At 45.6% G+C, this 24,400-nt stretch overlaps 1 protein-coding gene across 1 annotated transcript in view; it reads left to right on the top strand.

The window, feature by feature from the left end:
- LOC135706253 (AP-3 complex subunit delta-like) overlaps positions 1-24,400 on the top strand; it is a 24,976-nt gene extending 576 nt beyond the window's left edge. The window contains exons 2-9 of the mRNA XM_065227825.1: positions 71-340; positions 619-692; positions 20,913-21,061; positions 21,127-22,259; positions 22,315-22,474; positions 22,545-22,694; positions 22,760-22,889; positions 23,483-24,400. Coding sequence (XP_065083897.1) covers positions 71-340; positions 619-692; positions 20,913-21,061; positions 21,127-22,259; positions 22,315-22,474; positions 22,545-22,694; positions 22,760-22,889; positions 23,483-24,074 — 2,658 coding nt within the window. The 3' untranslated portion in view covers positions 24,075-24,400. The remainder of the gene's footprint in view (positions 1-70; positions 341-618; positions 693-20,912; positions 21,062-21,126; positions 22,260-22,314; positions 22,475-22,544; positions 22,695-22,759; positions 22,890-23,482) is intronic.

A 24,400-nucleotide genomic window follows, 5' to 3' on the forward strand; every position in this document is an offset into this window, starting at 1 on the left:
GGCGGAGTTTGTTTTGGGATGGCGTGACGCAATTTGAACAATAATAAATTATTCTCATTCGTCGTTTTAGATGAGTTCGACCCGGCCGTACCTTCGGATGAAAGCAGTGCTAATGATGTACAAGGTGTTCCTGCGGTACCCGGAGGCACTGCGTCCAGCTTTTCCGAAGTTAAAGGAGAAACTGGAAGATCCGGATCCGGGGGTGCAATCCGCTGCGGTGAATGTCATCTGCGAACTGGCCCGTAAGAATCCGAAAAATTACCTCTCTCTGGCACCGATTTTCTTCAAACTGATGACCACTTCCACCAATAACTGGATGCTGATCAAGATCATTAAACTGGTAAGTGTTTGTTTGCAAGGTTTGACCCCGCCTGGTGCGTTTGGGCACTTTCTCTAACCACAACGATATATTTTTCACGACACAATTACGCATGAAAACTACGACGATGACGACGAGGGTAGTTTGCCAGCCTGACGGCTATCGAACCGGCCCTGGGGAAGAAACTGACCCATCCGTTGATTGAGTTGATTTCCAGGTTTCTACCATCACGAACATCCCAAGCTATTTAACTCATCCGTCCCGTTTGTGTTTCTGCTTCTCTTTCTTTCCCATTGCAGTTTGGTGCTTTAACTCCGCTAGAACCTCGATTAGGCAAAAAGCTAATTGAACCGTTGACCAATTTGATTCATAGGCAAGTTTTAGAAGGATGTTTTGGTTTATGTTTGTTTATGTCCTGTAGCTAGAATTTAGTAGATAGATGGGCGAGGCGTATGTGGGGAAGGAGTTGAGCAAACGCGAGAAGCTTGAGGAATTCCGGTCTGGTCAGTAGATGTCATACTTTTGCTAGATCAGGACCAAATGAAGTGGATCAACTAAGGAATCGTGAAGACTGATGGAGTTTTCATGTTTTCGAACTGAGCAAAGAATTTAGGAAGTATGCAATAATCTATCACTAGCCGTTCAACGAGGACAAAGCAAAGTAATTCCATCAAATGTGGGTGATAGTAACAACAATGTCACAGCCGAACTTACGGAATACGAAGTTAAAAATTTTGCTTAAGAAAGGGTAGTTGTTCCCAGTTGTGGCTATACGCTCCTATTATAGTATGTTCCAGTTATGGCCTATAGGAATTCCTATATCTCACCAATCGAAAGCTTTGTGTTAAAACCGGGTCAGATCAATCGGATATTTATCAAACAAACGTTCAATATGTGTGATTGTATGATCTCCCACCGACAGTTTCCTTCCACGTGTTGAAAGTTAAGCGTGTTATCCGGGATAAATTCCCTGCGGAGTTAAGCTTCGACACGCACACACACGTGTGCGAGGTGTATACATAGACGTTACAAACGGAGATTCCCTCCTCGCTGCTTTTCCTCAATCGGAAGGGGGAATATGTTTTATGACGAGAATAAAAATAAATGCTTCTTATGCATGTTGGAGGGGCACTGGATGAATTTCTGCCCCAGCGGAAGGCAACAATGGAACGAAGAACAGTACATATGGCTAACGCGGATGAAGTGATAGGGGTGCTTGAGGAAGATGTAATGGAAATGGACATTATGACCGCGAAGGCCATTATGGGGCCTCCCCTAGCTCAGTCGGTAAAGCCGCAGCTATAAAGCAAGACCATGCTGGAGGTGACTGGGTTCGATTCCCGGTCTGGTATTGGAATTTTTCGGGTTGGAAAATTTCTCGACTTCTCTGAGTATAGAGTATGATTGTACTTGCAACACAATTATACTAAAGCAAAAATGGTACAGGCATCGAAAGCTCTCAATTCATAACTGTGGAAGTGCATCTAGAACACTAAGTTGAGAGCACGCAATAAGCTAATATGCGATAAGAATTAGACTTGAAATGCGAAGAAGAAGAAGACGCCGAAAAAACACCAACTTCCTTTTTAAATTTTTTAACTTGCATATAATTGCAGGATTTTTAGGGAAACATGTTTATTCGGCTACATAAATCTCATTTTAAGATTCCTGTAGTGTAGATTTGGTCGTGCTGGATTCTTATAGCTCTCCGAAAGATCTGAACATCCGTAAAAGTGGTCAATTATTAAAACTCATCCTAGAGCGCCACGCTTTTTTGGAAAATGCTTGTATTTGTGTTATCAAAACAATTTTGGACTTGTGACCGGAATACGAACCCTTGGGGTTACATAGCGGTCCTCTGGCGGATCAGGAACAGCCGTAAAAATGATCAATTCGTGATACTCATCCTAGAGCGCTGCAAATTTTTAGAAAATATATTGTCAGAACAATTTTTGACTTGTGACCGTAATATGGACCATGAGGGGCCACAGAATGGTCCTCTGGAAGGCCCAGAACATCCGTAAAAGTAGCCAATTCGTAAAACTGAACTTAGAGCTCCACTTTTTTTTTGTAGATGTGTTATCAGATAAAATTTGGACTTGTGACTGAAATATGAACCCTGGGGCCCACAGAGTGAGTCTCTGGAAGCTTCGAAACAACTGTAAAAGTTATCCATTCATGATACCTGGGCTGGTAGCGATCACTACTGTCAAAAATAGTGATTTTTGTGATCATGTTGAAGAAATAAGTGACCAAATAGTGACTTATAGTTGTAAAAATAGTGACTACAAAGTGACCTAAGAGAAGAATACTTCTACAAATAAATGTTTGATGTTTTAGACTTATTCAATTGGTATCGCATAAACACTTATGTGGGAAGATCGAGTAGCCCCTCGGTGTAACTTGCGAAAAATTCAGTTCTCACCCAACCGTTACACAAAGTGTCTCGCGTGTGCGCGTTGTATTAATTAATTTGATAATAAAGTTACTTTTTCCGATATTCTCTCAACTCTAAACCCTTCCGTCTTACATGGGGGCTCGTCCGGGAAGGAGAGTTGTTGAGACAGTGAACGCGATGTGATTTAATTTCGCTTAAATTAATCACAAGAAGTACGACGCAAATCGCATTCAAGATGGCGGAACAAATAGACCTATTATGTGAGACGTTCACGAAGGTCGGAATCATGCGAGAGTGCGAAAAACGAGGATTGCCGAGCACCGGCAATAAAAAGGCTATGGCGAAGCGGATCATCGATCATGACGCGACGATGACTGCTATCGAGGAAGAAAAGGCAGACGATGATGGTGTTCGTGTCACCAAAGGCGAGGTGAAGGACAACAGCCAACATGACGATGATTCCGAAGGAGAAAACGACGACGAGAGCCGAAATACTGCCGACGAAGAGGACGCACTCACCGACGACGACGGTGACAGTGACGACGCGGAATTCTTTACACCAAAAACGAAGACGGCGAGAACGACGTCAACACCGAAGCCAGCCAGACGCCCATCCCCGGAGCAACGACCGTACTCGTTTCGGGATGTTGAAGACAGTATTGAGGCTTTCGGAGCCGACGAGGGACAGGATGTGAAGATGTGGATGAACCAGTTTGAGGCTATGTCGAAAACGGCTTACTGGAACGCCGACCAGAAGCTGATTATGTGCCGAAAGAAGTTGGTTGGCACAGCACGACGATTTGTGTTTTCCCAACGCGATATGACGACGTTCCGAAAGGTGAAAGATGCCCTGATTCGTGAGTTTTCTCCATTCGTACGAGCGAGCGACGTACACCGTACGTTGGCTGGACGCAAGAAGAAGCCTACGGAATCAACACGCGATTACATTTATGAAATGCAACGGATTGCCCTGCCGATCGACCTCGACGAAGCTAGTGTGTGTGAATACATCGTCGATGGCATAACGAACGACGAGTTTCATCGATCCCTGCTGTACGGAGCACACACCGTCCGAGAGCTGAAGGCGAAGTTGCTGAATTTCGAGAAGGCGCAGAAAAAAGCCGAACCGAAGCCGAAGTTTGACGACGCCGCCGGCAGGAAGAAAGAACGTCAAAAGCAGGACTCGACGAAACAAAGCAGCAAATCTGAAGCGAAGAGGCGTTGCTTCAATTGCGGTGATGCTTCCCACGTTGCGAACGAGTGCCCTCAGAAGAGTGACGGACCGAAGTGCTTCGGGTGTAATTCTTTCGGTCATCTGTCAAAGGACTGCAGCGCGAAGAAGAAAGACGGTGATAAAAAAGCAGCTTCGAAAGTAAACGTGCTGCAAAACGTAAACATTGGCAAACCACGTGTGATGATCAAGTTGTTCGGTCGCGAAATTTCTGCGATTATCGATACCGGGAGTGAACTATCGTTGATCCGTAAAGATTTGTGGAAGGAGCTGTCGAAAACCGGTGCACGTATGGAAAAGTCGACAATGAAAGTGCGCGGGTACGGCGGGGAAGTGAGCGTTGTTTGCGGAGAGGCAAATCTCAATGCCGTCATTGAAGATGATGATTATGTGATTCGTTTCTACGTTGTGCCGGTTGACGCGATTGACATGCAGCTTCTGATTGGAATGGATTTCCTTAATGGTGTTGATTATTCGATCACACCTGACGGTGCGCGAGTGAAGAAGTATCCACCGATAACCGAAGAATCGGAACAGTGCGAAGCCAAGTGGATTCGTCGCGTTGAAGAGTTCGTAGGGGAAAATGAAATAACGGTCCCGTATCAGTATCGCGACGAAGTTGTGGAAATAGTTGAGAACTATAAGCCGAAGGATTCAGTGGTTGCAGCAAACAAATTGACGATTAACTTGAAGGATAATGATGTCGTTTGTGAAAATCCACGGCGCTTGGCCCAGCTGGAAAAAGATGTGGTGAAGAAGCAGGTTGGTGAATGGATTGAAAATGGAATAATCCAGCCATCCGAAAGTGAGTACGCGAGTCCAGTTGTGGTCGTTCCGAAGAAGGACGGGTCATATCGTGTATGTGTCGACTACCGCGAGATAAACAAGAAGGTTGTGCGTGACAAATTCCCGATGCCGAACGTAGAGGAACAAATCGATCGGCTGTCGGATGCCCGTGTTTATACCACGCTCGATTTGAAGAATTCGTACTTTCATGTGCCGGTAGATGAAAATAGCCGGAAATACACCGCGTTCGTAACTAGTGACGGACAATACGAGTTCCTTCGCGCTCCTTTCGGATTGTGTACCAGTGGTAACGCGTTCGGTCGGTTCATCGCGACGGTGTTCAAGGATTTGATTAACGATGGAACGGTTATGGCGTTTGTGGACGATGTAATAATCCCGTCCGAAAATGAAGAAGAAGGACTAAAAGTGTTGAAGCGAGTGTTGGAAGTAGCAGCGAATGCCGGGCTGCAGTTTAACTGGAAGAAGTGTGTATTCCTTCAGCGTCGTGTCGAGTATCTCGGCTACACCATTCACGATGGCCAGGTGCAGCCAGCTCCTGCGAAGGTTGAAAAGCTTTTGCAGTTCCCGCAGCCGTCAACAGTAAAGCAGCTGCAACGTTTTTACGGATTAGCCAGCTACTTCAGGAAGTTTGTTCCGGCGTTTGCAAGTATCGCTCGTCCGTTGTCAGGTATGTTGAAAAAGGGAAATTCTTTTCATTTTGACGATGTAGCGGTGAAAGCCTTCAACCGTATCAAGGAGATCCTTGCAAGCTTCCCGGTGTTGCGCATTTTTCACCCTGACGGCGAGATTGAAGTTCATACCGATGCCAGCAAGGAAGCGTTGGCAGGTATCCTGATGCAACGAGCGAAGGATGATGGGAAGTTCCACCCCTGCTATTTCTACAGCCGTTTAACCAGCGGCTCCGAGAAGAATTATCATTCATTCGAGCTGGAGACGTTAGCTGTTGTGGAATCCGTGAAGAAATTTCGGTGTTACCTGCTAGGTCATCGGTTCAAGATCGTTACGGATTGCATGGCCTTTAAGGATTCCATGTCCAAGAAGAAGTTGAATGCTCGAATTGCACGGTGGGTAGTAGACTTAGCCGAATTCGACTTCGAAGTGGAACATCGTCGAGGAGAGAAGCTGCCTCACGTGGATGCGCTCTCGCGAGCAAGTGTAATGGTCGTGTCTGCACCGATTGTCGCAAAGGTGCGTGCGGCACAGAACAACGACGACGAAGCGAAGGCGATTTCAGCTGCGCTGGAACAAGGTGATAAATCCAGCAACTGCAGTGTCTACAATGGTGTCCTGTACGAAGGTGATGGCGAGTCCAGGCGGTTGTACGTACCGGAATCTATGGCGGCCGAGATCATCCGATCGGCTCATGAACAGGGTCATTTTGGAGTTAAGAAGACGAAGGAGCGGATCAGTGCCGATTACTTCATACCAGGAATCGAAGAAAAGGTCAAGCGTTGCATTGCAACATGCGTCGCTTGCATCGTAGGTGAAAAGAAAAGAGGGAAGCCTGAGGGAGAGTTACATCCGATCCCAAAGGGCGACGTTCCGTTGGATACCTTTCATGTCGACCATCTGGGACCGATGCCGTCAACCAGGAAGGCGTACAACTATATCCTGACGGTCATCGACGGCTTTACCAAGTTCGTATGGCTATTCCCGACGAAGTCAACGACCGCTGAAGAAGCCATCCGGAAGCTACGAATCATCACCAATACCTTCGGTAACCCGAGAAGGATTATATGCGATCGAGGAGCAGCTTTCACATCGGGGCTGTTCACAAGATTCTGTGAGGATGAGAACATCGAGCTTCATAAGATTGCCACTGGCGTTCCCCGAGGCAATGGGCAAGTGGAACGAGTTCATAGAATCATTATTCCGATGATCGCCAAGATGTCCGTCGATAGACCTGAAGAGTGGTTCAAGCAAGTTACTGCCGTTCAGAAATGCTTGAATAGTAGTTGGCAGAGAGCGATTGAAATGACACCCTTCCAATTATTGACCGGCGTAAAGATGCGCACCAAAGAGGACCAAATTCTTCATGAACTACTGCAGAAGGAGTTACAAAGTACCTTCGAGGAGGAAAGGAGTGAGCTGAGGAAGATTGCACAGGAGGGTATCCAGAAGATGCAAGAGGAAAATCGTAAACATTACAATCTACGCAGGAAGCCGGCTGAGAAGTATCAAGTTGGAGATCTAGTGGCGATACCGAAAACCCAATTTGGTATTGGTCAGAAGGTGAAGCCAAAGTTCTTTGGACCGTACGAGATCACCGCTGTACTCCCCAACGATCGTTACGAAGTACGGAAGATAGACGACGAGACCGAAGGACCGAAGAAGACATCATCTGCTGGCGACTGTATCAAGCCGTGGGCACTTCCGGGTCGGAAGTAGTGTCAGGAGAGGCCGTGTGGGAAGATCGAGTAGCCCCTCGGTGTAACTTGCGAAAAATTCAGTTCTCACCCAACCGTTACACAAAGTGTCTCGCGTGTGCGCGTTGTATTAATTAATTTGATAATAAAGTTACTTTTTCCGATATTCTCTCAACTCTAAACCCTTCCGTCTTACACTTATGTACAACCTTTAAAGCCAAATTAGTCAGGGTGTCTACTAGCTGCTAAAACCTGAAAACCGGGAATCCGCAGGAAATTTTATATTTCCTTAAATATCTGGAAGTCTCAGAGAATTTATTTATTTTCTTACTAAGGATATTTTAAAGGAAAGAATGAGTTTTGAAATACAAGCATTTGATTTTTCTCTTTATTTTCATTCCCACTTTGAACTTTATAGATCCACGGTGGATTGATCTTCAGTAACAAATATTAAAAAAAAAAAGAGGCTTCCTAGAAATTTTAAATTTGAACTAGTTCTGGATTTAAAAGCTATAATATTTTAAGAAATTTTCATGAATTTGGAGTCAAATTCCACGCACGAGCCTTCAATCGTGGAAATTTATTATAATTTCTAAGGACCTCATTCCAACGGAGTTCTGAGAAAAAAATCTTTCAGAAAAAAAACATCAAATGCAATCTGCTGTCAAGGTAGTTCTGAGGAATTTTAGATTTCATGAGAAGCCTGATAGTTTTGAGTAGAATTTCAAGAAATCTTGAATTGAATTAACAGTAAATTTTAATGAAAACTGTTAGGAATTTATGAGGGACAAAATTCCTGTGAACTTCAGAGAAATATTCCAAGGTCATTCTGAGGCGAGGGGGTCGACACATTCTAATCTCAATTCTAGATACTCAACAAATCTCACACTAGCGAATCGATCTTCGAAAAATCTTCTTTCATTCCTCGCATCTACTTGCATCGCGCATCATCGTTTTGCAGGAAATCTTCAGAATCGTCATCAATCTTCTCTCTATCTACTCAGCGTGCGTGCAGCTAACCACAGCAAAACACAATTTTTCCTGCATTGTAGATAGAGTCGCCCCCTCGTTCTGAGGATACTTTCATAGAGTTTGGGAGAGAAAACGAATTCGGAGCATGAGTTCTTAGAATTTTTTTTTGAAAATACTAAAAGTAAGATTACAATTAAATCTGAGAAGAACTCCAGGACATCTTCAAAGGAATTCGAAAAATAAATTCAGGAGAGTTTGCCAAACAAATTATGAGAAGAAATCTAAGGAATTTGTGAGAAGAAATCCCAATGAATTCTTAGGAGTCTTTCAATGTGAGTAGAATTCCAAGGGAAGGAATGAGATTCAAAAGGAAATCTGAAATGAATTCAATCAATCCTTGGAGAATCTTTCCAAAGGGTTTCTTATTGTGGAGAATTTCAAGGTAATTCCGAGGAAAACTAAAAGAAATTTGAATTCGGAGGATAGCTTCATCGAAATTTTGAGAAATAGTTCAATGGAAATCTCAGTTGAATATAGAATAGACTATGCTGACGTCTTCAGAAAGACTTGAAAATTCCCAAATTTTTCCTAAAGGTAATGAAACTGCATTTAAGTTCTTTTGTAGTTTGAGAATTGAGATGCTCACAATACTTATCATCAAATTCTTAAACTTCCCTGAACTTTATAGGACTTCCTAAAGTTTCCTCAAATTTTTTTACCGATCATGGATCCCCTCTTAAGGTTTAACAATTCGCTGAAGTTCTCTAAACTTCTTTAAAATTTATGTGACGGAACTGCTCTGAGGTTCTCTGGTTCTTTTCTGAAATTCTCAAAACTTCTCTAAAGTTTTTGCAGTTCTCATGAAGCTTGTTGTACTGCGCTGAATTTAATAGAACCACCCTAAACATGTTTAAGCTTCAATGAACTTCTGGACTTGTACGAAGACCTCAATTAACTTTTTAACGCCTCTGAAGTCATTTGAAAATCTGGGACCTGCTTCAAATTTCCCACTAATTTTCTGAAACTAATGGAACAGACCTCCCCCTGAAAATCCTCCAATTTTCGGAGCTTACTAAACTTCTTTCAAATGCTTCCGCATTTTGTTAATTCCTGTAGTTCGTGGATCTCCCATTAAGCTCCATAGATTTCTATGAAGTTCTCGAAATGTTTCTGAAGACTAAAAACTGTTCATGGAATTAGAACGAAATAGTTAATATAGTTCTATGATTTTCACTGATGTTCTTAAGATTTTTCTAAAGTTCATAAAACTTCCCTTAAAGCATCGACACTAATTTAAAACTTCTTCAATAGTCTAGAGTTCTCTAGATTACCCTGAATTTATCAGTATTTTTTAAGAATCTACAACTTTACTGAAATTAATTGTTTTGCCTTGAAGTTTCGACAACTTTCCTTGAGTATTATAACCATTATAAACGCGCACTAATTTTCCCTGAAGTTCTCTAAATTTGTTTAATAATCCGGCAAATTTTCTGATATATATTCATAATTCCCTGACGCTTCTGACGTTTTCGGATCAATCATAAAATTCTTGGAATACCCCATAATTCCACGGAACTCTTTGTAAGTCGCTGCAAATTTGCTTAAGTTAATGGTGTATGAACCGAAACGAAAGGTCGAGACGAACCTGGACTAAAAATTGAAACCCGAGAACACGTTTTTCGGAACGGCGGAATTTTCTATCGGTTGTAACAAATAAAATGTGCAGACAAACTTGTCTTAACGTGTTTATATTTCGACTGTTCGAATACAAGTGTTTTGTTTGTTTTTTCTTCGCTTTGCGGTGGCAGATTTTTGGCGCCAGTAAGGTAAGTTGGTATTGTAGGTATGCTGATTGCTCGGGAGGTAGGGATGTCGTCACAAAATCCTCAAACATCCTCCCCGCCTTGAGGTAACACCTCAATCCGGAAGTGGACACAGTTTCTGCACTGGGCGCTGATATTGCGATTTGCCTCGACGCAACGTGACAGTGCGAACTAAACCATGCTTGTCGGGATGAACTGCGGATACCCGGGCCAATTCCCAAGCGGACGGCGGAGTGTTGTCGTTTTTGACCAAGACGAGCTGGTCCAGCTTGATGTTGTCTCGAGTGTTTTTCCACTTTCCTCGTGGCTGCAGAGTTGCGATGTACTCATCACGCCAACGGTTCCAAAACTCGACGGTATATCTTTGAACTTTCTGCCAATGGTCCAACTGGTTCACCTTGAGGTGCGTGTCATCAGGTTCGAGTAGTAAATTTAGCGGTTGCCCAACCAAGAAGTGGAGATCGGACAGAGAGGTCTCGAGTTGAGACACACTTCTATTTGGCAGAGTACAGTTGATAGTTCCTCAAATGTCAGCTTCTCGTTTCCAACGACCAGTCGCAGCAACTTTTTCGCGCTTTTGACGGCCGCTTCCCAAATGCCACCTTGATGTGGACTGGATGGCGGGATGAACCTCCAACGAATGCCAAGATTGCTGAAGAACGGTTCGGTGTTCTTGCTGTGAGCTTCAGTTACTTCATAGATTTCCTTCAAGAATCGGTCGGCACCAACCAGGTTTGTTCCGTTGTCCGACCAGATTTCATTGCAGTATCCTCGGCGAGCAATCATCCGCTTGAATGCTGCCGAGAAAGTATCCGTAGACAGGTCACCTGCGACTTCCAAGTGAACTGCCTTGCTCGAGAGGCACACAAAAACGACGATATATCCCTTCGAGCAACGTTCACAGCGAGTTTTGCTACATCGTACCAGTATCGGGCCGGCATAATCGACTCCAACATGGTTAAACGGTCGACATGCTGTTACGCGCGCCGCTGGTAGACTTCCCATCAATTGCTGCGACATCTTCGCTTTCTGTCGGCAGCACTTGACGCAATTCCGGATCACTTGCTTGATGACATGTTGGCAGCCTTGGATCCAGTAGGTCTGATTGATTGTTGCTGTCAAGAGTGTGGAACCCGTGTGACAGTTCCGTAAATGCATCTCTTCCACCAGCAATATCGTAAGACGATGGTTCTTCGGGAGAATAACTGGGTGCTTGACTTCGAAAGGAAACGACGATTGCTGCAGGCGTCCACGGACTCTGATCGTGCCGGTACCATCAAGGAATGGGTACAAGCCGCAGATCTTGGATTTCGGAAGGACTTCGCTCCCCTTTGCCAACGATTTGACTTCTTCTTCGTAGTGTTCGTGCTGGGCCAGTCTGACGAGCTGCAACCTGGCCTCCTGCAACTCGGATGGCAGAATAGGACCAGAACGTTTCTCGTAGCATGTTAATGCCTTCGATCCCAGGTTGTAGATAAACCGCTTCACGCATGCCAACTGAGGATTTGCTTCTCGATTTCGTAAGTCGTTACTGAAACGCTAACAGAAATGTTAAGGAATTGGAATCGCTTACGTACCTCCAGTCAAGGTTGCAAAGACTCATTTCAGCTAAAACAATGTTTTTCTAAATTATGAAATAATTAGATGCCATGATCAAATTTTAAATTGGTAGGATACAAGAAGAGGTTGCAAAGAATGTGTTTGACATATTAAACCTGTTTATTTCACTTCATGAGAGTCACAATCAGCGATTTTTCACAAACTCACTCACTCACTCACTCACTCACTCAGCGATCAGCAAATCGCTGATTGTGACTCATAGAAAGCAACATTTACAGGTTTTATGTTTCCAACGCATACTTTGTAACCTCTTCTTGTAAGTTACAAGTAAAACATGCCATCATACCATCTTTTGGTTTTATTATTCCGAAAAACAATATTTTAGCTGAAATGAGTCTTTGCAACCTTGCCTCCAGTGTAGCTTCATCGTGTTCTTCGGACAAGGCACTTCGTTTCCAGGTTGCGGAATCCTCCGCTAGCCACTTCGGTCCTGTCCACCACAGAGGATGATCAACTAGGTCTGTAGGAGATATCCCACGGGAAGCACAATCCGCCGGATTTTCAGTCGATGCAACATGATCCCAATGCTTACGTGGAAGAATCTCAAGTATCGAAGATGTTCTATTAGCCACGTAAGTGTTCCATTTACGCGGATGTCCTGACAGCCATTGCAGGACTATGGTCGAATCCGTCCAGGCAAACCGGTCTACCTGGAAGCGTTTGAGAGGTTCAGCAACTTGTTTCAGCAGCTTTGCAAGTAATTCAACTGCGTTGAGCTCGAGACGTGGTAGAGACACCTGACGTACAGGAGCGACCTTGGTTTTCGCTGCAAGTAGACTAACGTGAACCTCACCGTTGCGATCAACGGACCTGAGATACACGACCGCTGAGTACGCCTCCTCAGAAGCGTCAGAAAAGCCATGTAATTCGATGTGGTTGTCGTAATTCGCTGCCCATCATGGAATCCTGATCTTCTCCAGGTGGTGTAGGTTTGCCTTCAAATCGACCCACATTTCTTCAACGACAGGAGGTAATGGATCGTGCCAGTTTAGGTCGTACAACCAGCAATGTTGAAATTGAATTTTAACTCGAACGATGACCGGCGCAAACCACCCGAATGGATCGAACAGCCTGGCGGAATCCGACAATAGCTGGTGCTTCGTATTGGGACCATCAATCTGCAGATTTACCTTGAGTGTGAAGACGTCTATGTCCGGAATCCAATGAATTCCCAAGGCTTTCACCGAATTGCGTTCATCCGGAAACTGTATCTGTACTGCGGTAATGCTGACTTCAGGTAGCGACTTCAGAACCGCCGCCGAATTGGAACTCCATTTCCGTAATGTAAATCCAGCACTCTCTATGATCTCGTTGATCTCCTTGATCAAACGAATGGCTTCTTCTTCCGATTTTGCTCCCGATGTAAGATCGTCGACGTATGTATTCTTCATGATCCGTTCAGCTGCTTCAGGATACTTCCCTTTGTATTCTTCCGCTGCCGTCTTGAGCGCCGCCATGGCCAGAAATCCAGAGTTCTTGAGTCCATATGTCACCGTGCGAAGCCGGAAGTGTTGTATCGGCTTGTCCGGCGAGCTTCTCCATACCACACGTAGATAGTCTCGATCGTCAGGGTGCGTAAGTACTTGACGGTACATTTTTACTGCGTCCGCCGTAAATACCACCTCGAAGAACCTGAAGTCCATCATGATATCGAATATCTCAGTGTTAATGTTCGGGGCGTCCAGTAACAAATCATTCAGTGAGACTCCAGAAGTCGTGGCACATGATGCATCGAACACAACTCGGAGTTTGGTCGTGGTGCTATCTTCCTTTACGACCCCATGATGCGGCAAATAATATGACTTCGTGCAATTAATCAGAATCTCTGTCTCCGGAATCAGCTCCATATGGCCCAAATCCTGATACTCTTGCATGAATGCAACGTATCTCTCCTTGAAGCTGCTGTCGGTCTCGAACTTCCGTTCAATTGCGCGTAGCCTACGGACTGCTGCGGTCAGCAAATCTCCAAGTTGCTGCTTTGAATCGTTCATTGGCAATCGAACGATAAAGCGTCCATCTTTCGAGCGAGTGTGTGTCGAGTTGAAATGATCAACGACCCTTTGCTCCTCTTCTGTCCATTGCTGAGCTTGATGAAGCTCCTGATCTTCCCAGAACAATCGCAGGGTGCGATCGATGTCGAAATCTTGGTGAAGATTGATTGCCGAGTGATGTGTGTGCATACACCATTGCTTCGAGATTCTTCCTGCAACCATCCACCCGAAGATAGAACGTTGTGCTACAGGAATACCGTTTGGATCCTTGACCTGGCCGGCTTGCAGTACGCACAGGAAGACATCCGATCCCAATATGACCTCAACCGAGCTTGGATGATTGAAGTGGAGATCCGCCAGTTGCAGACCCTTCAAGTATGGCATGCTTGCCACGTCGAAGTGCTGGCACGGCAGGGTTGCCGTGAGCCTTCCAAGAACAAAAGCTTGAGTGGTGAGTTTAGTTTCCTCGTTGAAACGCGATGAAATCACCAGCGTGACAATGCCGGCAGTGGTACCGACGACTTCACCGCTGACACCAGTGATCTCCAAAGAAGTGTTGCAACGCCTCAACCCAAGGCGGTTGGCACACGCTGTCGTGATGAGAGATGCCTGGGAACCACAATCGATTAGCATTCTTACGCTTCGCTGTGTGGGATGGACGCAGGCAATTGAAGCACAGTTTCGACTTAAGTGCCAATTCCCTACGCGCCGCCACATCCATGGCTTTGAATTGTTCGCAGTGGTAAGTTGGGTGACCCATACTGCACTTCGCACACGACACATGTGCAGCACCAGCATGAAAGGCTTGAAACTTCTTCTTGGCTCCAGTTGCCTTCGAAATCTCCTTCTTCGCAGGTTCTCCCAGCTTCCTATAAAACGCCGAACAAGTTTCCAGAGCATCGCAGCGTTTTTGCTGGAACTCGATGAAATCTGCGATCTTCGGATTTTCTTCGTCAATGATTTTCTGCGCCCACAGTGAGCGCGTCTCTCGGTCCACCTTCTCAAGCAACAGATGGATGAGCCAAGGATGCCGTGTTTCGTACTCGTTGCCAAGAGCTTTTAGCTGTCGGATGGTATCATCAGAAGTAGCCACCAGTTTCTTCAATCCGCTTGCGTTGGTGGCTGATGGCTGATCAACGAACTCACGAACGAGGGCAAACACCGTGTATTTTTTCTTACCGTAGTGCGTCACGAGTGTTTCCCACGTTTCGTTGTAGTTTGCGTCGCTGATTGGGAAGGAATTCACCATCCGCTTTGCTTCACCGTCCAAATAGGAAAACAAATACTACATCTTGACGGAAGCTTTCAGATCCTGCCTGTTGTGGATCGTGCTGACAAACAAATCCTTAAACGAATTCCATGCCGTTCGCTCTCCTCGGAAAATGGGAATGTTTAGTTGCGGTAGTTTCACATTCACTTGGGGTTCCTGATTCCACACCTGACCGCCCGCTGCCGGCTGCTGCGGTGGCTGGTTTTGTCGATCCAGCATTGCCTGCTGCGTTTCCAAAAGTGCCTTGATTGCATCCCGCAGATCACTAGGCGACTCATTCCTTTCACTTTGCTGGGACATCTGGTCTTCATTTTCCCCCAGGTAACCCGTGTATAGGTCTTTTACTTGAAAATAGACCTCATCAAATCGAAGCCGGTGGTTGAACACCGATGCGACATCCTCCAGATTCGCAATGTTCTCCTCAATCGTCGTTTGAACGGCTTCGAAATTTGCTGCAAGTTCGGTGAGCTTCTCCCGACGTTCATGCACTTCCCCGTACGATGGGTTCCGGGTGTGAAGCGATTGCGCGACGGACAGCTCCCACTTTATTTTCGCGAACATAACCTCTCGCTTCGACAAAAACTTTTGCATATCCGGTGGATCCATTCTCCGGTTCGAAGGACCAAAAAACTATGTACGAACCGAAACGAAAGGTCGAGACGAACCTGGACTAAAAATTGAAACCCGAGAACACGTTTTTCGGAACGGCGGAATTTTCTATCGGTTGTAACAAATAAAATGCGCAGACAAACTTGTCTTACGTGTTTATATTTCGACTGTTCGAATACAAGTGTTTTGTTTGTTTTCTCTTCGCTTTGCGCTGGCAGATTTTTGGCGCCAGCAAGGTAAGTTGGTATTGTAGGTATGCTGATTGCTCGGGAGGTAGGGATGTCGTCACAAAATCCTCAAACAAATGGGATTATTTTGAAGCTATCTGATCGTCCTCGAAGTACTCGGAACTTCGCTGAATATCATGAAACTATCTATACATATCTAAATTTATTAGAAGTTCTCCGGAATTTTTCGAAAATATCGCTGCTTGCTAAAAGTACTCGCATTTTTTTAATTAATGGAACTCCGTTGATGTTTTCCAATCAACTTAGCTAAATTTTCGCATTTTTTTTTAAGTTCTTGAAATCTTTATTATATAACACCCTTAAAATACTCTCACGTTTTCCGGATGTTCATATAATTTTTATCACATTCCAGAAATTCTCTCGAAGCTTTGCTGAAGTTTCTCGAAACTTCTTTAAGACTTCTACAATTTCCTTGAAATTATTTGAACTGCCCTTTGATTATCTGATTTGTCTTGATATTCTCGAAGCTTCCTTTTTTGGTATTGGTAATGGCGAACGTTATAGTTTATTTCGCAGTGCTGTGATAAATATTCGATTAATTATGTGTGAAATTGTGCTTGTGCCGCGGTAGAATTGATCCTACACCGTTTGAAAAATTCATATAAATTTCTGCGAGATATAGCGCACATAAAATTAACGCTAGATTTGGCATAAATTTGCGCGATATTTCGTGTAAATTTAAGCGCAATATCGCATAAATTAGCAATATTGTATTGCAAGCTCGTAAACGATTTCGCTGTTTATGCCAAGTATAGCTCAAAATTAAATGAAGGGAGATTTTACGCGATATTTAAAATTCAAATATTTTTTCTGTGTACGCGTGCCCCGTAGTGATCATTTATTGAATAAGTAGGAGAACGGTTGCTGCTGCAGCTGGTTCTTGTTTAATTTGTAGTTTTTTTTTCCTTCGTCCGTGATGCTATTGGCATCGTTTAGTAAGCTGCGGCATTGTAAATTTCTGTAAGGATTTAGATGATGCCGTTTTACACTTGAATGAAGACCAGAGCCATGGGGCTAACTCCTTTTCAAGTGTCGCCTCGGCCAGCTTGGAGGGGACCCTTGTGGAAATGAACCGGAAGATTGAAGATCTTGCCAACGCGATCCGTGATAGGGACACGGAGAACGCCCATCTTTGTGCAGAGCTCGCAATCAGTCGATCTGAGAATACCAACAGCACGATAGACGCCCCATCCGCGAACCCGCCACTGGCGGATTTCTTCGCCATGATGCAGCAACAGATGCTGCAAATGAACAAACAATTTGCAGCAATCCATCAAGGCCTTCGTAGCAACTCAGGTCACCAGGCAAACCAAACTTCAGCAGATTGAGGCAGTCATGCAAACGTCCGGCCGATCCGCACCAGTACCGGCTCCTCAGAAACCACATCCGCCCGTTCGGTTGCAGTTAACAACGGGTAGCAGAAAGAACACGAACGTAGCTGCTGAGAAACTCGTCACCGTCTCTGTGCCCACCTCGGTTCGGTGGGCACACCTACGACCAAAACTTCCGCTTCAGTTGCCTCGCCAGCCACACCCAGAAACCCCAACATTTCGGGTGAAGTAGTTGACATCAGCTGCGATGTCTCCATCTCACCGGAGAACAGCAGTCTCCGCCGTCAGCAGGTGGGCGCTTTCGGTTGGTTTCCAGCTCTCCGCGCCGAAGAGTGTACGGTGCCATATCTGTCACTCTAGCCATCTGATTCGAGGACCACCGATCACCATCCAAGATCGTCCGATTCCGCTCAAGAAAACAGTGCGTGTTCTGGGGGTGGTACTGGATCACACCATAAGCTTCAACCAGCACTTCAGGATGGTGAAAGAAAACTGTCGTAGCCGCATCAACATAGCCCGCATCGCTCCAGCAACCGTGAGATCCGCCTTCGTGTCGCTCGGGCTGTTATCGACAGTCGACTTTTCTACGGCCTCGAAATAACCTGCTTAGACACCGAGAAGCTAAACCACATCCTCGCTTCGGTATACAATACCTACGTACGCATCGTATCCGGCCTTCTCCCTTCCACGCATGCAGACGCCTCATGTGTGGAAATCGGAATCCTCCCTATCCGCTATCGATCTGCTGCAGCCATTGCTACGAAAGCCGCTGCCCTCGCTGCTAAGACATCCGGGAACGAAAGGGTGTTTTTCCTCAACGAGGGGAACAGAGCCCTCCGCACTGCAGCCAACCGTGACCTTCCCCCGGTGGCCAGGGTCCACTGGCATGAAGAGAAAAGTTGGCCATCAAACGTCGTCAAAATAGATAAGCGGATTAAGAGTGGATTCCAAGCCGGAGATAACTCTGTAGCTTTGAGACGTTCTGTTGTAGAGCTTCTCGGGTCGGTTTATGCGGGGCACGTTCATCGCTTTACGGACGGATCACGGTCGCGGGCTGGAGTTGGACTCGGAGTGGCAGGACCGAACACTGCAACGAGTCTCAAAGTCTATCGGAGGAGTGTTCCGTCTTTTCCGCTGAAGCCGCAGCTATTCTAGACGCAGTCATCACTCTGACAGATCAACCGATCCTCGTGTTAACTGACTCACACAGCGTTATCCAAGCGCTGGAAGCCGAAGCCCCGAGCCACCCCTGGATACAAGCCATTACACGGTACGCTCCTCCTTCAACCGTCTTTACGTGGATCCCCGTACACTGCGGTGTTCCCGGAAACTAGGCTGCGGACAGACTGGCGGGATCTGCTACACCAGGAACGTACCCCTCCGTTGGATTGTAAATACTATTATGGAACCCTGGCAGCAGGAATGGTTTCAGTCCCGGACCACTTTCCAGAGGAAGATCAAGTTGAGCTTTTTCTTACAGTCAAAAGTACAAGGACCAGCGGATAATCTCAAGACTCCGGACCGGTCATGCGACGATTTCCTGTAATTTCGGTGGGACACCTTTCCGCAAGGTTTGTTCAATTTGCAGCATCCCCGCCTCGGTGGACACGTGCTGTGTGTCTGCCCGGAGGTCCAGAAGCTACGCGAGCAACATGGACTCCCGGAGAACGTCAGTAATCTGCTTGGTTACGACTCCTCGACGTTGGCTGCGCTGATCGCCTTTCTGAAGGACGCCCACTTGTATGATCAAATCTAGCCCCCCGTAGGTGGCTGCACTGATCGTGTTTTCCTCACCTTTTTATTTTTTCTGCCGTCCGGGATTCTACGCCGGACCGGGTACTGTCTCCTACGGTGGAGCTCTATCTTGTTCGCGCACCTAGTCCTCACCACAGCCCCGATCTAATCCTCACTTTACATTAAGTTTTTAAAATGTTGTCTGTCTCATTCGTTGGGTAATCAGAGCCAGTTATACGTTACGTTAATTAATGTCAAATTGAAACCTATTTTTTTAGTCAGGATCTAGCCTAATACCCCGGACAGACTATGGCTTATATCATGTAATATAAGCTGTCTTGCAATGAGCACTCATACATAGGATTTCCAGTGAAAACTAGATGTATGGGTGCTCATTGCAAGCCAGCCTATATTACGTGATATAAGCCATAGTCTGTCCAGGGTATAACCATCTGCTGTATAACGTGATGAACTAGCCTACGGTTAAAAATCACGGTAATAAAGAAAAAAAATGATTGAAGATTTGCGTTCTCTAAGCAGATGGTTGAAGTATAAGTAGTTGAAATTGAATACAAGGAAAACTAAATTTATGGTAATTTCGCGGAATCGAGTAAATGAGAACGTCTCTGTTGTAATTGATGATGAGACTATTGATCGCGTCCGGGTGATTATTGATGACAAACTTGAGTTCAACTCTCACATTGACAATGTCATCAAGAAAATTGCCAAGAAGTATGGAATTCTATGTCGACTGAAAAACGATTTAACTATTGCCAGTAAAATACATCTCTCCTCATCTAGACTTTTGTCCTTCCATTTTATTTCTGTCCAATGAAACACAAATATCGAGATAGAGGATTGAATTTAAAATTTGATAAAATGCAATTTTGAAGCTTATTTGGAAGATACCTTGAGTTAGTAGTAAGTTTTCTGGCAAATGTTGGGAGTTCGTGAGCATTCCTGAAATTGCTGAGAATTATGATAGCATCAGATTGCGGGGTTGCTAGTGTAATAGGATGCTTTGTTGATTGTTCATTAACTCTTGATTGCTTGTAATACTTATGAATATTTTAGGTGGATAAAAAGGCGAACTAAGAGGGGGACGCCTGAGCTTTTCCACATTTATATCGCTGTGAATCAACTGAAAACTCTAGAGGGAATTTATATCAGTAACTGTATCTGAGGCTAATAAACTTGAAAATTTCATAAGACTCGACTTATGAACGACACGTCATATGAATTTCATAAGCGTGACTTATGAATGATTTTCGTCACACATGAGGTCGTTATTATTCACCTTAAACTAATTCATTTTCCTAAGTGTTGAATGACGAGTGGTAAACACACGAGTTCCGTAATCCCAACGTCCATGGTTCGGTTCCAGTCTGCTCCTTTATATTATTTTGTTTGCCAACTTTCTTGTTTCTTGTGGTTAAAATTCATAAGGGTTTCTTATGGAATTCTTACATTCTTTTGCCTCAGTGTAATTGAGCTGATAGGGTGTGGCATCATTTCGGCATATCTCTCTACACTTCGGCACACCCACATTAAATCAGTCCTCCGACAGCCTCGTAGAATTGTTTTACAGCATTCGTAATTTAACTCGTGAGCAAAGAATTCAGCTGTTGTAGATGTAGCTGTTTGTCTTCATTGTTTTGACGCGTATGACGGCAAAGGATGCCGTATGCCGAAGTAGTGCTACACCCTACGTCGATTCGAAAAGTTACGCTTGAGTTGCTTACCCACTCTACTGACCAGCTGAAGCGCTGGTTTGAGCAAACATCCTCAAGTTTCGACGGCCAGCCACCGTTCAATCTCTCGGCAAGATCTGCCCACATCCCTCGCGTCAAACTTCGAGTCTCCATCCCAGCCGGATACGGAGGCAGCTATTCAAAGCATGAACTCCAGTTAGCCTTCACAGGCCGACCGCATATCCATCAATTCTGACCATTTGTTGCCTCAAATAATCTGTCCGATTGGACGCAAATTTGGCCAAAAACCTCTCGAGCTTCTCGCATTTGCGCACGCCATTCCATCCCATAAGTAGGCTCAAATTAATGTACATCTGTATAATCCGTTAGATATGGTTCATCAGCCCTCAGCTAGTGTAGATCGGTACTTTCCCTTCCACATGATCTCGAGGAACTAACCTTTCACCTCTTATCCGTTTTCCCCGAACTCGGAATTCCACAGCACTTCTGCCATGAGCCTTCTGTACGAGTGCATCAACACGGTAATCGCGGTGTTGATCAGCATCAGCAGCGGCATGCCCAATCACAGCGCTTCCATCCAGTTGTGCGTCCAGAAGCTACGCATCCTCATCGAAGACTCCGATCAAAATCGTAAGTCCCTTTTTCGGCCTGTGCAAATAGGATTTTTTTTTTGACTCATTCACCCAATCCCCCAGTGAAATACCTTGGTCTGCTGGCAATGTCCAAGATTCTCAAGACGCACCCGAAGAGCGTCCAAACCCACAAGGATCTCATCCTGGCCTGTCTGGACGATAAGGACGAATCGATTCGGCTACGGGCGCTGGACCTGCTCTACGGAATGGTCTCCAAGAAGAATCTGATGGAAATCGTACGCCGCCTGCTGGGCCACATGGAACGGGCGGAGGGTTCGACCTATCGGGATGAACTGCTCTACAAGGTGATCGAGATCTGCTCACAGGGTTCCTACCAGTACGTGACCAACTTCGAGTGGTATCTGACGGTTATGGTCGAACTGATTCAGCTGGAATCCGGTTCCAAGCACGGCAAGGTAATTGCTACCCAAATGCTGGACGTGGCGATCCGTGTCCAGGCGGTGCGAACCTTCGCGGTCAACGAAATGTCCGGTCTGCTGTCCAGTTATCCGATTTCCGCCCAAAACAGCACCATGCATGAGGTTCTGTACGCTGCAGCGTGGATCGTTGGCGAATTCGGAAGCCATTTGGACAATCCGGAGCAAACGTTGAGCACGCTACTACAGCCACGGCAAGTGCCGGGTCACATCCAAGCCGTGTATGTTCAGAATGCGGCCAAGCTTTTTGCCAACTTGGTGCACGATTGCCTCGAAGAGGACAATCTGGTTGACATCCGGAAGTACTGTGACCTCCTGTTGGAGGGACTCCCGGTTTACCAGAGTTCCGGAGACATCGAAGTCCAGGAACGTGCCAGCTCGGCGTTCATGATGGTGCAGATGCTCAAGGGACGGCTCGGAGGAATCAGTACCGACATTCTAACCGACATCGGTCCGACGGTGGATGAAGCGGAAGTTCTAGGCAAACCGTCGATTCCTTCGGAAGTGGCCGAATTGATTCAGGAGATTCGTGAGCTCTTCGTCGGAGATCTCAATCCGGTTGCTCCGAAGGCGCAACGGAAGGTTCAACTGCCAGAAGGTCTGGATCTGGACGAGTGGATCAACGATCCTCCGGAGGCGAGCAGTGAATCCAGTGACGAGGAGAAGTTTTCGTTGTTCGTCGGAAATAGCGAAGATCGCGAAGCGAACGGTGAACACAGAAAATACAAGAAGGAGCACACCCAGGAAGAGCTTGAGCGGGTAAGTTTCGAACGAGTTCTGTTTAGGGGGGCTTGAACGAAGGTTTTGTTTTCAGATTCGCGAAGCCCGCATCATGGAGCAAACCAACAACCCCAATTATCTCAAACCGGCCAAAAAGAAGGAAGCTTCCTCGGGAGATTATCAAAATGTGGACGAGAACTACGAAGATATCCCGATTGCCGAGATTGCCCTCGAGGTTCCTCTTCAAATACATTGTAAGATATTTGCCATTGCGAATGGGTTTGACTGGATTTTATTGATGACATGAAATTTTCTAATCGGCAGCCACTAAAAGATCTGACAAGTACCTGTTGGAGCAGAAGAAATCCAGCAAATCGGGTGGATCCAGTAAGAAGCCGGTTGGTAAAAAATCGAAGCGGCATAAGAAGGGTACCAGCAAGCAACACTATGCGGAAAGTGATTCCGATAGTGATGGTAAGTGCCGGGATGGAGGGCGAGGGTTGAGTATGGGAATTTGTTGTTGATTTTGATCGTTGCAGATCCTAAACCGCTACACGTAGTGAACACGGTGGTGGAACTGCCGGAAGGTGCAATCATGTCCGACACGGAGGACAAGGCGACCGACGATCTGGATGATCCCCATCGGGCGCTGGACATCGATTTGGATGTGTAAGTATTGATGATGAGGAGCTGGAAATTTTTTAGGCTTTGTAGTTCGCGGCCAATGCGATCAACCCACATTTGAGTTCAGTTTACTTATAATCGTAAAAAGTGCAGGAACTCAGCGATGAGTAAACTTGCCTCATGTACCTCAAAAATTTGCCTCAATATAAACCATAGCCCACTAAGTGAAATGCTTTCGTTACTTGGGCTGAGTTGTCAAAGCTGAAAATTGCTTGGGGATACACCGATTGTTTATTATCATCAAGATCGTTTAGCAACTTTCCAAATTGTTCATCCATGAGCCCTTTTGAAAAGAATCAGTACTAACGAGCGACATTCGACTGTACCAATAGACTGAGAGAACCCAGTCTTTACTTTTCTCATATTCGGGATTTTTTTTTCCTGGAAAAGATGAGGCAAATTTACTCATCGCTGAGTTCCTGCACTTTTTGCGATTACAAATTTAGGGTTGATCTGGGCGTGTTGAAGCTGAGTTACAGGATATTTTCAGTGGACAAATCCAAAGGGGTTTCATGGCATGTTCAAATGACGTTGGGAGTAAAGCGGGTTAGTTAACTAAACATTCTTTCCCACAACAGACCCGTCGAGACTGCGCGCCCGGTGCGAGACTCCCGCAAGTCAACTGCCTCCGCTAGCAATCTTCTAATATCCCGGTCTTCGGAGGCGCCTGCATCCGCCTCCTCCGGTGGCAGTAAATATACGAAACAAAATCTCACGAATGCCGAACCGGAAGAAGGCAAGCAGCCACCATCGTCGCATCGTCACCACAAGAAAGATAAGAAGAAGAACAAAGACAAGGAGCATACGCGAGAGAGGCGAAATCACCACAAGGACGAGCATCAGGTGGTGGCGGCGACGGCCAAGGAACGGGTAAGTAAAACTTCCTCACATTCTTCCAGTGGGACTCGAACGGTTGTCGAAAGTCAGGTGAACCTGCTCGTCGAAGAGGGGGATCCTGTGAAGAAGAAATCCCACAAGAAGAAGCACTCGCAGCACGCTGCCAATGGAGGGCAGCAGGAACCGAGCGAACAGTCGGTCGGTTCTGAGAAGGTCGCTCACAAAAAATCTAAGAAATCAAAGAAGGAAAAATCGAGCAAAAGCGAGAAGATCAGCATGAGTGGTTACGAGGAAGCGCTGGGGATTTCCACGCCCAGCAAGGAGGTCATTTAATAGAAACCGTGAGGTGTGAAGCAAGTTTTCCTATGAAAAGCCTTTCTCTACGCTCTTCTCGCTACCGTTGTTTCCTATTTTCCTCCCCCGGTAACATCCGCCTAGCTCTACCATAGATAGAAACTCTCGAATGTACTCATCCCATTTTTTAAGCCTAAACTACGTAAAAGAAATCAATAGAATAAACAATTACGAAGTAAAATGCTACACTCTGTGCTGTTCCAATTGTGAACAAATTACGAGAGAGCCAACAGACTAAATAATACAGAAAACAAGATTTTACCCATCAGTAAAATGGAAGTGTCCCAGTTTAGGAAAACTAAAAA

This window comes from Ochlerotatus camptorhynchus, unplaced genomic scaffold (assembly GCF_037179485.1).
Source record: "Ochlerotatus camptorhynchus isolate MF236.1 unplaced genomic scaffold, CSIRO-AGI_Acam_v1.1 ptg000276l, whole genome shotgun sequence".
Classification (NCBI taxonomy): Eukaryota; Metazoa; Arthropoda; class Insecta; order Diptera; family Culicidae; genus Ochlerotatus; species Ochlerotatus camptorhynchus.